The 12586-nt window shown below is 36.7% G+C and overlaps 2 protein-coding genes across 6 annotated transcripts in view; both read right to left on the reverse strand.

Moving 5' to 3' along the window:
- Positions 1–3787, reverse strand: part of LOC107661383 (protein FAM122A-like) — a 10174-nt gene extending 6387 nt beyond the window's left edge. For all 5 annotated transcript variants that reach the window (XM_016450933.1, XM_016450931.1, XM_016450930.1 and 2 more), the window contains exons 1-5: positions 2862–3787; positions 1438–1513; positions 1288–1341; positions 975–1018; positions 670–724 (exon numbers count right to left, since the gene is read on the reverse strand). In XM_016450933.1, the coding sequence (XP_016306419.1) occupies positions 670–724; positions 975–1018; positions 1288–1341; positions 1438–1513; positions 2862–2968 (336 nt within the window). In that variant the 5' untranslated portion in view covers positions 2969–3787. The remainder of the gene's footprint in view (positions 1–669; positions 725–974; positions 1019–1287; positions 1342–1437; positions 1514–2861) is intronic.
- A 3578-nt stretch (positions 3788–7365) lies between these two features.
- LOC107661384 (hypoxanthine-guanine phosphoribosyltransferase-like) overlaps positions 7366–12586 on the reverse strand; it is an 8092-nt gene continuing 2871 nt past the window's right edge. The window contains exons 2-9 of the mRNA XM_016450934.1: positions 11185–11291; positions 10871–11054; positions 10550–10615; positions 9801–9818; positions 9622–9704; positions 9327–9373; positions 8412–8488; positions 7366–8283 (exon numbers count right to left, since the gene is read on the reverse strand). Coding sequence (XP_016306420.1) covers positions 8236–8283; positions 8412–8488; positions 9327–9373; positions 9622–9704; positions 9801–9818; positions 10550–10615; positions 10871–11054; positions 11185–11291 — 630 coding nt within the window. The 3' untranslated portion in view covers positions 7366–8235. The remainder of the gene's footprint in view (positions 8284–8411; positions 8489–9326; positions 9374–9621; positions 9705–9800; positions 9819–10549; positions 10616–10870; positions 11055–11184; positions 11292–12586) is intronic.

Consider the following 12586-nt stretch of genomic DNA (forward strand, 5'->3'; position numbering starts at 1 on the left):
TTAAATAGGAAAAATATAGAAACTCTTTGGTCATTTTTGAGCAAGAAATGATAACGGTCTAATCAGATTCAATGATCTATGCTAAGCTAAGCTAAAAGTGCTACCGCCAGACCCGGAGATCGACTGAATGGATTCGAAAATGGTAAAACTCAACTGTTTAACTTCAAAAATAGTGGAGTGTTCCTTTAAAAAAATTAATTATACATTTTGCAATAATAATAATAATATTATACACAGTTTAAAAGTTTTGGTCATTAAGTTAAATACTTTTATTCAGCAAGGACACATGCATTTGATCAAAAGTGATAGTAAAGACATTGATAATATTACAAAAGATTCTTGAAAAGAATGCAAAAGTATTCTGGAAAAAAACATTTAACATTGATAAATGTTTCTAGAGCAGCATATCAGCATATTAGAATGATTTCTGAAGGATCATGTGACACTGAAGACTGGAGTAATGATGTTGACAATTCAGCTTTGATCACAGGAAAAACTTACATTTTAAAATGCATTCAAATAAAAAAGGTTATTTTAAACTAATAAATCAATTTCAGTTTTTACTTCATTTTTGATCAAATAAATACAGCCTTGGGCTTGCAGACTTCTTTTAAAAACAAAAATCTTACTGACCTTAAACTTTTGAATGGTAACAAACCAGGCTCTTACCAGACTGAGACTCTCCTCCCAAGACTGGCTCATCTGCATGGCTGCCTGCACCTCTCTAGATCAATTGACATTATGGGGGGAAAATAAATACAGACGGGAAAAAATTTATATATGTGTCACTAAACACTGACATTATTCCCTTCAACCAATGACTAGAGTCAAGCAGTCTAATAGAAGACCTCATTTCAGTGTGCACAGTACATGTCAATTATTGTTATGAACACTGGAAACAGACAAAACCTGCTGTCAGCAACTGATAAATGAGAAACCAATATCCTGGGGGTTCAGCAGATGTGAGCTCTTACCGTTCATGAGCAGTTTCACGGTTCATCACATCAACACCCTCTTCCTACAAATAAACAAACACAAAGAATGCCCATATGAGCAAATATCACCAACACCAAGTCACTTTTTGTACATATGCCATGTTGGAGTGCAGTACTACCAACTAGTCAATCTGAAAGACAGGTGGTTTGCGAGAACTCCAAAATGTAATTTTAGCATGTACTTTTAAGCACGCACTCCCATAAGCACCTTTATAGGAGTAGTCTGACATGCTATGAAGATCACAGACTAAGAAATGACATATTTCAAGGTAAACTGAAGCACACTTTGTACCTGTTTGATCCTCTGCAGTCTTGTGCTAGGAACACGTACTGGCGAAGATGGAACCTAAAAAGCATGAACATTCAATAAACAAAATGCATAAAAAAAAAAAAAAAAAGCCAATTCGCACATTAACATTGCATTCTGCAACTCTTTACATACCACACTGGGTCGAACAACAGTAGTACTGTTTCTTCTGCTGCGGAGAACCTCTCTCTGGAACACCTGTGAAGCATCACTGGAGAAAGAAAAGACCTTTTCAACATCAGCGTGTACTAAAAACTATTCATTTAAACTTTAAAGTCATGATAAAACTGAATAAGTAGCAACAGATCCTTTCTTCTGTATTGCGACGTATATCCGGGTGTAACAGATTGCGGAAAAAAATGTAGGGTGGGGATTTGGTTCAATCCAAGAGGTGTTGATTGGATTCTGAGATGTGGGTTTAAATGAAAAAAATTATTGGAGAAGTCCTGCATGCATCACCAGAGAGAAGTCTGGCGTGTCACCGGAAGGTCTAGTTATGACGCTTTAATTAAACAAAATGAGGTCAAAACATGGTTTAAAAATGTAAACCTGTACGAATTAGTCACAATAAGATTTAAAACATGCATTTAGAGTGAATATTGGCTGTTAAACCATTGCAATCCTAATGTGTGAGTTTTATACTACCAACACAGTCTGTTCTTCAGAGACTGGTGGCCCTGATGACTCGAAGCATGTTATTCTAGCATGGCTTCATGTCTCTACTCTCCATGAGTGAGAGAGTAACCACAAAAGTCATGCATGGTGTCTCAACACTTAGTAAGCTATACAGCATTTGTAGATATCAAACGTGTGTAGGAACTCACCATCAAGGCTGGGAACATGATGCCCCAAAATTTAATGTTTCATCCCTGTTTGCAAACCTATATCCTAAATAGCTAACACCAAAATGAAAATTTACTCAGCCTCTGGCCATCAAAGAAGTAGATGAGTTTGCTTCTGCATCTGAACAGATTTGGAGAAATTTACATCAATTGCTCACCAATGAATCCTCTGTAGTGAATGAGTACCATCATAAACAAATGGTTTGAAGTTAAAAACATCTTAAATGATGGATTTATTAGAAAAACGCAGGTTTTCACATCACAAGACATTCACTGGTGGACTGGAGTTGTGTGGCTTATTGTGATGTTTTTATCAGCTGTTTGGACTCATTCTCACGGCACCCATTCGCTGCAGAGGATCCATTGGTGATCAAGCGATGTAATGCTACATTTCTCCAAATATGTTCTGATGGAACAACAAACTCACCTACATCTCGGATGGCCTCAGGGTGAGCACAATAATCTTTAAGCTAAAATCTGTGGTTTCCAGCTGGTTCAAGATGGTAAACCAGCTACCAGGTTGCAGAAACTAGCTTGACCACTTTAAACTGGTATGGCCAGTTTGGACCAATTAAAAACCAGTCAGCTACCAGCTTAGGCTGGATCTTTCAGCATGATCAAGTAGGCAGCTCACCAGATTGAAAGACACTTCCAATAATATACCAACGTAATACATTTACTGGTCTAAACATCACACAATATGCTATCAGTCGTCACCTCAGGCCGTTTATCATGGGTTCGCTGTTAGATCGTCTCAAGTGCCCATCGCTCTGAACAAGTGACGACGGGATGTCCAGATCCAGCTCCATCTTCTCTTGTGACATGATTCCTTGATTGTTCTTCTTTATTGTCGTTATAAGTATGCCGCAAAAAAAAGCACGCAGGTTGCAAAGCTACATCGTTGAAAGGCACAAAGCAGATCAATGTCACAGTTTACTATGTGCTCATTTTGCAGCCTGTATAGAAAGACCGGGGCTTCTGTCGTTGTTAAGGGTCAATGTAGGTCTCGATCACAGCCTAAGGAAAATATCCGTGGGTTTCTGCGAACCAACATTCCGCTTGATCGATCTGCACCGCGTATCTTTCTAGAAAACTCTTCACTTTCTGGTCCAGACTTGTAGATCCAGCGACTGGTTAGCTTCGAGCTAATATGTGAAAGGGGTTTGGCCCATGCACACCCACTCCTGTGCTGTTAGCTTAGCTTGATGGCGCACAAGCACCTAAAACTGAGCAGCTCCGGTCAGATAATTACAAGTCTAGGAGTGCATGTAGAAAGGAGGGCATGAAAGGCACCAATTCAGAGCAGGAAAAGAGAAGATTAAACCGTGAGCGCAATAATTACAAGAGCTGAAGGCACAACAATGTTCAGCTGGCCATCATCATGTTGCTAACTAGCTTGCTGTTCGTGATGGGTTGCTGGGCAAACGCATGTAACGTTAAATCACTAGACAAACGCGCAGCTCCTCTTCGACATCTTCTGTTTGCCAGTTTGGCGTGTCAGTATCTAGTTGGATGAGTTTGTAACTTAGTTGCGTCAATCATAGGTTAGCATATTCTGTCTATCTATTTTCTGGACGCCACAGCGCACCCAGGGCTCAGCTAAGAGTCCCGCCCCTTCTGTTCCTACCAAACTGACTGACAGCATCGTGAACCAATCAGAAACTCGATAGCCGCCGGCGTGCCTTTTTGAATGGCAACCGTTCGGGGAAATAGCCAATGGAATCACATTTCCTGTAAACTTTTCCTAGGCTCGTCTCATGCACAATGCCGTTCAACGCATGCGCGTTCTCTTTGTTGCTTTGAAATAAACCAAACTCGAAACCTTTTTAAAATTGAGAGATACTTTAAAACTTGTGATATACGTACACCACAGGTAACATTATCAATATGTAACATTTTGGATATTTGACATTTAAAATTCTAGGGTAATAAGAACATTTATGACACTGTATAAAAGTTGTTCACTACTTCCAACTTGTCAAACAAATTCTGTTTACTGAATAACTAAAATGTATAAAATAGCTTTTGATTTATTTAAAAACTAATGACATGAAAACTGACCCCTGACCATACTTGCACCAGTATAATCCACTTTTGGCCTTGGTGTTTTGTTTATCTACCACCAAAATAATGTGATAGAATATTATTTTTTATCTCCTTTTGTACAGTGATTTACACCTGATTTCTCACAGATTTGAAACTTCGGAGAACAAAAAGGTTATTTATACTTTTTCGAATGCAATTAAAATGTAATGCTCAAGTCAAACATAATCTGACCCATAAATATAGTACAGATGAAATGATAACAGAGTTGTCATGAAAAAAATAATTTATAAATAAGAAGGGGGGGGTGTCTCTTTATTTAGGCTAAGCATAAGGACACGGCCATTAAGCTTTACTTATCATTTCCACAAGTCTCAGACCTTAACCTCCATCTATACATGTCCAATGTATATTAAACATCCACCCTAAAACCTAATTTTGCATAAAATGGCTTTGCACAGAAGACACCAGCAATGAGCAACACCAGAGTCACATGTTTCTTTACAGCTCACTGCTAGGCTTCTTGTCTGGCAGCAGACAATGTTTCTTTTCTCTTCTAACGAGAGACACAAGATTTTGAGCCAGGCGACTGCAAGGTCATTACACAGGTCAGGTGATGGTAGCTCCGGCTAATTTTAGTAGATGAAAATCGCCTCTATTAAAACAATAATAACAAAAAATACTATGTAGGAAAAGTTGTATGTTTAAAGATTCAGAACGTTGGGAGCTTAATAAACAAATCAGCAGAAAGAAGACAACAATGGTTGTTGCATTAAGCTTGTATTACTAACAAAACGTGTATGGAGACGATTATGAGGTTGAATTATATGGTTTTTATTAGAATATACCCCATTCAACTCAGAAACTCTGTGTTGAGAGCAAGCTGGCTGCTTCAAAAGGCATGACAACATGCTGAGGGGATACAGTGTGTCTAAGTAGTAAACGTGCCACGACACTGCAGTTGCACTCCTCCTCCGTTACTCTACGGGGGATGTTGTACAGCTCACGCTCCCACAAAGCTTTGCAGGAGACCATACAACGAAATTTGGTGCGTTTTTTTACATTTCGGCGCCATTTTCGAGGTAAGTTTGGATTTTTTGAGGAATTATTTTTCAGGATTTCCCCCCCCCTCCGTGTTCTCACGCTGTCAAGCTGTGTGTTGTTCATTAATTTCTGAAGCGTCTGACCTACCGAGAGAGACGGAGGTGTTTAACGCGCCTCAAGCGTTGAGTCGCCTTCACTACTTTTGAGCCTTTGTTTGAAAACGGTGCCGCGCGGAGAAAAGTATCACACTTTAATGTAACTTGGTCTGCATGCTCATAATCTGAAAGCTGTTTCATTTTGACGCGTGTCAATTAAAAGTTCGCGTTTTTATCATCGGTCGTTTGTATTTAACTCGCATTTCTCAATATATCTTCATAACCAACATCCTCTTTTATTATTAGTACGAAGTTGTCTATTTAGGGAACCTGCATAGTCGCAGCTGAGGAAACACCCCACGGTCAGTTGATACACACTGTATTCGAAGGAAGCCGGCAACTAACATTTAGGTTGGAAATATATATTTGTACTTTTTAATTTTTGATTCCGCACACTTGAAACGGAGGCTATTTCTGTTGTTATATAGAGTTGTAAAAATGCTGAGTAGGCAGCAGTTAACTAGGCATCCAGCTGAATGTGCGTCTCTGGAGTTTTTCTTACCACCTCAGCATGGCCTGTACAAAATATTAAATAAACTATTTCTATAATAATCTTCACATGTTATATTATTACTTTGACTTGCCGTAAATACGCTGAGGATTCAGTTTAGCAAACGTGTAAGTGTGTGTTCAGCTAGTTTTCTTTTTTCAATGTAGCCAGTCAAGTTTTCTATAAATTCCTTATATTTTTATTTTATTGAAATTTTTAATGTACATATTTATTTATTTAAAGAACAAGTAAAGCCTTCTGTACACCAGACCGTGACAGGTATTGAGGATAAGTCTGGTCATGTCTGCCTGGCAAGGGCTTATTTTTTGTTCTTCATTAGTTGCTAACCAACACCTAGGGTACAAACAACACACCAGCGTTTGAAATAATAAATTCCCATTATTTAAGTGCAAATGTATCTTTATTAATACGAAATGAACAGAAACTCTAAAATACTTTTTTATCTGGTGTTTATGCATTTGCAGGTTGTATTTTCATATTTATCATGTTATATAGATCTTTTTAATTACCTAATACAAAGAATCCTGTTTTTTTATTATTATTATTTATTTATTTATAGTTAAGAGAACATTTGATATAAGCTTGAGGCCTATCTTACCACCCGGTTGTTCCTCTCAAACCCATCAGGGGGCGCTCGTCCTCTTAATGACGCGTGGAACTATCGATAACACATATATTTCCATAATTATATAGACAGGTGCGTTGTGATAGCTATGTAATTTTTTTAAATTCTAAAAATATATCTTAACACTAGTTTTATGTAATCCAAGAATTATAATAGGAGGTTTAACCCTTTTAAAAAATAATATGGTCATCACACTTGCAATAACAAGTTGAAGCCATACTGAGAGAAGGAGACTGAACATGTCAGTTGCTCTTTAACAACAATAGCAGCTCGTCTTGCGTTTTTGATTATGGAAATGCTGCTAGAGGAGTTGTGTTTCTGTCTGTTCCACCAGCAACATTTCAGTAACCCAGCAAAAGAGACCTGCAGATCTAAAGGGAATGTACTATAGCAGCACATAAATACTGGAGGTGAATGTGGTGTTATCCAGTATTGTTGTTCTGCTGTAGTAAGACCTGTCAGCGCTTACAGAACCCAAAGAGCCACACCAGATCCTTGGCCGAGAGCGGACCATACCCATGCATTTATGTGATGGAAAACACCACCTGTCTGTACTGTAGATAAACAATACTGTCAAATAAAAGCAGCAGTCAGCTAAGTGATCTTATTTCATTATGCATACCTGGTTCTTCATGTTGTCATTTCTATTGTAAGTGCAAGACGTATGCAGAACAATAGTATGTTTATTCTTATACTATTTATTTCTAAAACATACTACGTGATAATGTGACCTGCTTAACAATGTTGGTCATGACTTTGACAAGAGAAGTAAAGTTAGGAGAACACTTAAAATTCTTTGAATAATTTAATCAAATTTACGATTGACAGGCGGTTGGACAATGGTGAGGTCACTAACATTTTTCATTAATTTTCATACCATATTTATATGGTATCATAACTGGTCATACAAATTACCATATAAGGCACCATAAGATTTCAATCTCATTAATATAATTAGTAACCAAAACTACAGTAAGTGGACACAAATAAATATCTTGACAGGAAAATTAAACAAATACAAATAAAAAAAAATAAATAAGAAAAACAGGGTGATATTTGGCTATAAAATGTCAATAAATTTGAAATGATTGGAAAACCAGGTTGCCCTGGTGCTAAACTACATTCACATGTAAAAGCATTTAACATATATCACAATACTCAATGATTTTAATCAATAATAACAGTGTTCATATTATGGTTGCAAATAGTCTTTGGGGAAACATGAATGTTCTCCTCAAATTCACATATTGTATGTTCACTATTGAATAGCAAAGCAAGACAACCTAAAATCAATATTCTGTTTAATCTATCTAGTCTTAAATCATAAACACCTATTCATAAGGTCTTGCACGAAAAAAAAAAGGTTATAATAAATCAAAGGGAATCTGGCCATTGCATAAATGGTTGTTAAAAACACCCACTGTAACGAAGAGCAGCAGTCTAACCCTGAGACCTCTGTTCTCAGAGACTGAACTGCAAAGTGTTTGTGGTTACTAATGTGTGTGAGATGCCTGTGGAGGTATAAGCTAATGTAAATGTAAGGTGCATTGATTGACAGCACACACCTCACCAGAGACCCTGAGCAAAGGACCTGCTAACCTGCGGTGAGCTGTGCAACTGAAAAAATACAAAATGGATATAAAATAATAATAATAAAAAAAACATCCATTAAAAACAAATTATACACAGTTAGAGGGGGAAGTCCAGGGCTTCTCATGCTTTGTACTTCTCCTTTCCGGTTTCACTGATGACACAGATATGCTGCAAGTCAAAATGAGAGAAGCTGTTAGCAGAAATTGCAGCACAATCAAACATGTGTGTCTTATAATGGACAACTATTTGTATTTAAATTATAAAGGCATTCTAAATGATTAAATGTTGCTACTTACATTTAAATCCCTAAAGTACTCATTGTAGTCAAGTGCATATCCAACCACAAATTTGTCAGGAACCTCAAATCCTACGACTAGAGGATAAAGGGGGGTTAATTAAAAAGTTATTTTGAACAGGCAATTTCTTGGTCGGTAACATATTTTTGAATGAAGTCTCTTATGCTCATCAAGGCTTAAAATACAGTAAAAACGGTAATATTGTGAAATATTACAATTTAAAATAACTATTTTTTTCTATTTTCCTATTTGAATATATTTTTAAAAAGTAATTTTTTTATTTTCAGCAGCCATTACTCTAGTGTCACATGATCCTTCAGAAATCATTCTAATATACTGATTTGCTGCTCAAGAAATATTTCTTATTATTATCAAAGCTGAAATTTTTTTTGTGGTAACTATGGAAATGATCAGTTACCACATGTGTTAGTCTGCTACCTTGTGGTCAACACACAGCATTGCACTGTAATGGCCTAGACCAGGGGTGCCCAAACTCGGTCCTGGAGGGCCGGTGTCCTGCAGAGTTTAGCTCCAACCCCAATTAAACACACCTGAACCAGCTAATCAAGCTCTTATAGGTATACTAGAAATTTACCAGCAGGTGTGTTGAGGCAAGTTGGAGCTAAACTCTGCAGGACACCGGCCCTCCAGGACCGAGTTTGGGCACCCCTGGCCTAGACTGATCAATAGAAGGAATTTCAGTGGTCAAAATAATTGACTTGATTCCCTTAAAAACACAACAACAATGCGCTTTAGTCTTTTGAGGGTGTTTGTGCAACCTTTTGAAATCATCAGCATGCATCCATTTATAAACATGACTTGTGAGAAGTGAATTGAATTCTAACTATATCAATGCCATATACGCAGAATTTCATGCCAAAAAAGGCTGGAAAGCGTTTTCAGTAATCCACTCACAGTCTGGTCTGTAGCCAACACTCCTTGGTGTTCTTTTCACCAGCAAACTGCCAAAAAAAAATAAAATTTGTTTAGGAATATGTGAAGTATATGGGACCGTACAACTTATAAACTCAAAAGCAGTTAGAAGTTTCTGGCATTTGTTGCACTAGTGCTCAATAATAGACAAGGGAGTTACTATACAGAGCTTAGCAATATTTACATACAGTTTACAAAAGCTGATGCAATACCTACAAAACAAACACTCTTGAGACACACTGGTTACCTCCATTTTATTCATTATATTCATCTGTACCTGGCCACTTTGACCATTTTTGGATTATATTGCTTGAGAAGTTCTAGCAGGGTCTTCATTGTCTTCCCAGTATCAATGATGTCCTAATAAACAGAGTAAAGGTTACAGAAACACATTTAACATTTGTTGGATAATACGAACTATTTTAAATATAAAAGTAAAAATAAATGTACATATACCTCAACAATCAAGACGTTCTTTTGATGTCAAAAAGAATATGTCAAGAGAAAAAGAGAAACAGTTTTAACACATTTTGATATGTTTAAGAGACTGCCACAACAGTATTTGTTCAGCCACTGGCTGTCCTTTTTCCTCTATGCCTAAAACATGCTTTTTTTTTTTTAATTACTGATCATACACTTTCATTCAAAAGTTTGGTGTCGATTTGAATTTGTAATCTGTTTGAAAGAAGTCTCTTATGTTCACCAAGGCTGCATTTATTTGATCAAAATGCAGTAGTGACTGTTTTCTATTGTAATATATTTTAAAATGTAATTTATTCCAGTGATACAAAGCATCATTACTCCAGACTTCAGTGTCACATGATTCTTCAGAAATAATTATAATTTGCTGATTTGGTGCTCAAGAAACATTTCTTATTATTAAAGTTCAAAAGAACAGCATTTATTTGAAATACAATCTTTTGTAATGTCTTACGGTCACTTTTGATCAATTTCATGTATCTTCACAGAATAAAAATATTATAATTATAATATTTATTATTAAAAAATTAATCTGACCACAGAAATTAATTTTGAGACAAAGTGTTGACAGTGATGGACTTAATTTTTTATTTTATTTTTTAACAAACCAAGGTACAATTTTTACTGGTAATTGAAAGCATGTCACAGAAAGTTACTGAATGACATTATCATAAAGACTACTATGAAATAATGGGGATAGTTTTTATTCACAGAAAGATACTTACCTTTCCTGTGAGTGTGGACAGATCATCTCCGCCGATCACTTTGATGTCACCTGTAGATTGGTCATTCTGTAATATTTAAAGAAGGGGAATGCATAGATTCAGACATTTACACGAGTCAGTCCAGACATTAAAGTGTTCTAGTTACTGACGTAACATCAACACTTAATTCTGAAACAAGTTTGTACCACAAAGTGGCAATTTTCATTTATGTTGTCAAAATAATTAAATACACAAATTGACAATAAACAGAAAGGAGTAGACAGGCCTGACTGAATTTAACATTAACATTCATCAAATAGGACGAATGAATAATAGGCGTACTTGGTAACTCTTGAGGCGGATGAAGTCCACTGTCATGGGAATGGAACGATCGCTGTTGCGATTAAGGGCTTTGATGTAATCTAAGAGGTCAGCAAAAAACTTGTAGCCCCCTTTGAGCACACACAGAGCCACAATATGATGCTCGCCCATGTCCTTCATGATATCTCTGGCCAGACGTTCAGTTCTGTAGGAGTCAGGAGAAACTAGTCAGCCAATACGCAATGTCAACAGTCTTCAGGTTGCATGTTATTTGAAATTTGAGTGTTCATTAGGCAAGCCTTCTTGGCTAAGAAAAGCCAAGAAGTGGCTCGTACCTGTCCATGATGAGTCCATGTGGAATATACACCCGCTCCAGGTCAGCCGCATAATGTTTTGGTATACAGAACAGATCCAGGTCATAACCTTGCTCCTCATCACGGATCTAACATGCACAAATGACATCATATCATAGATGATAGGGCAAAGAACAGGGAGCAGACTGTTTGACAGATAACATTTTATCTAGTCGACAGAAAGACAAACCTGAAATAGGGCAGTAGGGGAAAGCTTATATCCTATTGCCTAATCAGCTCTCAAATGCACTGGTGAGTTGTGACAGTATTTGTCTCTAACATCTGCAGTTATGTTCTCGACAGAAACGTCCTTACCAAAGTGACTTTAAAAAAGTGCACATATAATCTAACTGAGAGTTTCTTAAGCATATGCCCTAGAAACGACTTAGACTAAACGTAATAGTAAGAATACAGTTATAAACGCATTGCCAATACTGTTACAGTGCTGAGTGAGAAAGACAAGCTGTACAAATAAACAAGGATGGTCGGGGTGAAGATCAGTTTCGCACCATTTTATGAGTGTAAATGTTGAGGTAAGTGAAGAGTCTTCCCTAGTGAAAAATAAGTGTGCTTAATTGTATTGAGTGTGCATGTGTTGTGCACTTGTAGTGTACAAACCAGTATTTGCAGATAATATAACAGTGAAAAAAAGACACTCAAAGGGATACACCCTGAATACAATGTCATTCACAAAAGAAGGAAGATATTTTAAGGAATGTTGGAAGTTTGAAAAACAGTTGACGGTAGCCATTGACTTCAATGATTTTTTATTTTTTTCCATACTATGGAAGTCAATGGCTACCAGCAACTATTTGGTTAACAACATTGTTCAAAATATTTTCTTTTGTGTCGAACAGAAGAAAAAAACTCATACAGGTTTGGAACAACTTGAGGGCGAATAAATTATAACAGAATTTCCATTTCTGGGTGAACTATCCCTTTAAAAGAGTACACTTTTATTACTACCTTTTTATGTTCCCTTTAAATTATACTATGATCATGCATAATAGTATCTTTTAAAGTGATACTCAGCCTTTTTGACTCCCTTTGTCCAGGACAATGTTTGAAGGTCCTCTTGTCTAGGCTGAAATGTACTTCTGGTACTTTTGTAATATCTGTTTTACATCTTTATTTGTGTGTGTGTGTGTGTGTGTGTGTTTAGCATGCTAATTAAGACCTGCTGAATCCCCCTGGTTGAGAAGAACTGTTCTGAATGAGGAATGCAATTCTAGTATTTTCCATTCTATTACTGAAAAAGTATAACCTGTCCTGCTGTTGGATCTGAAAAGAACCTTGACTGGAAATCTTTCAAAGCAACAGATGGTACATGTAAAAAAAAAAAAAATTAATTAAAAAAAAAAAAAAAACTTTTCTAACTGTTCCT

Source organism: Sinocyclocheilus anshuiensis, unplaced genomic scaffold (genome assembly GCF_001515605.1).
Source record: "Sinocyclocheilus anshuiensis isolate Anshui unplaced genomic scaffold, SAMN03320099.WGS_v1.1 scaffold635, whole genome shotgun sequence".
Classification (NCBI taxonomy): domain Eukaryota; kingdom Metazoa; phylum Chordata; class Actinopteri; order Cypriniformes; family Cyprinidae; genus Sinocyclocheilus; species Sinocyclocheilus anshuiensis.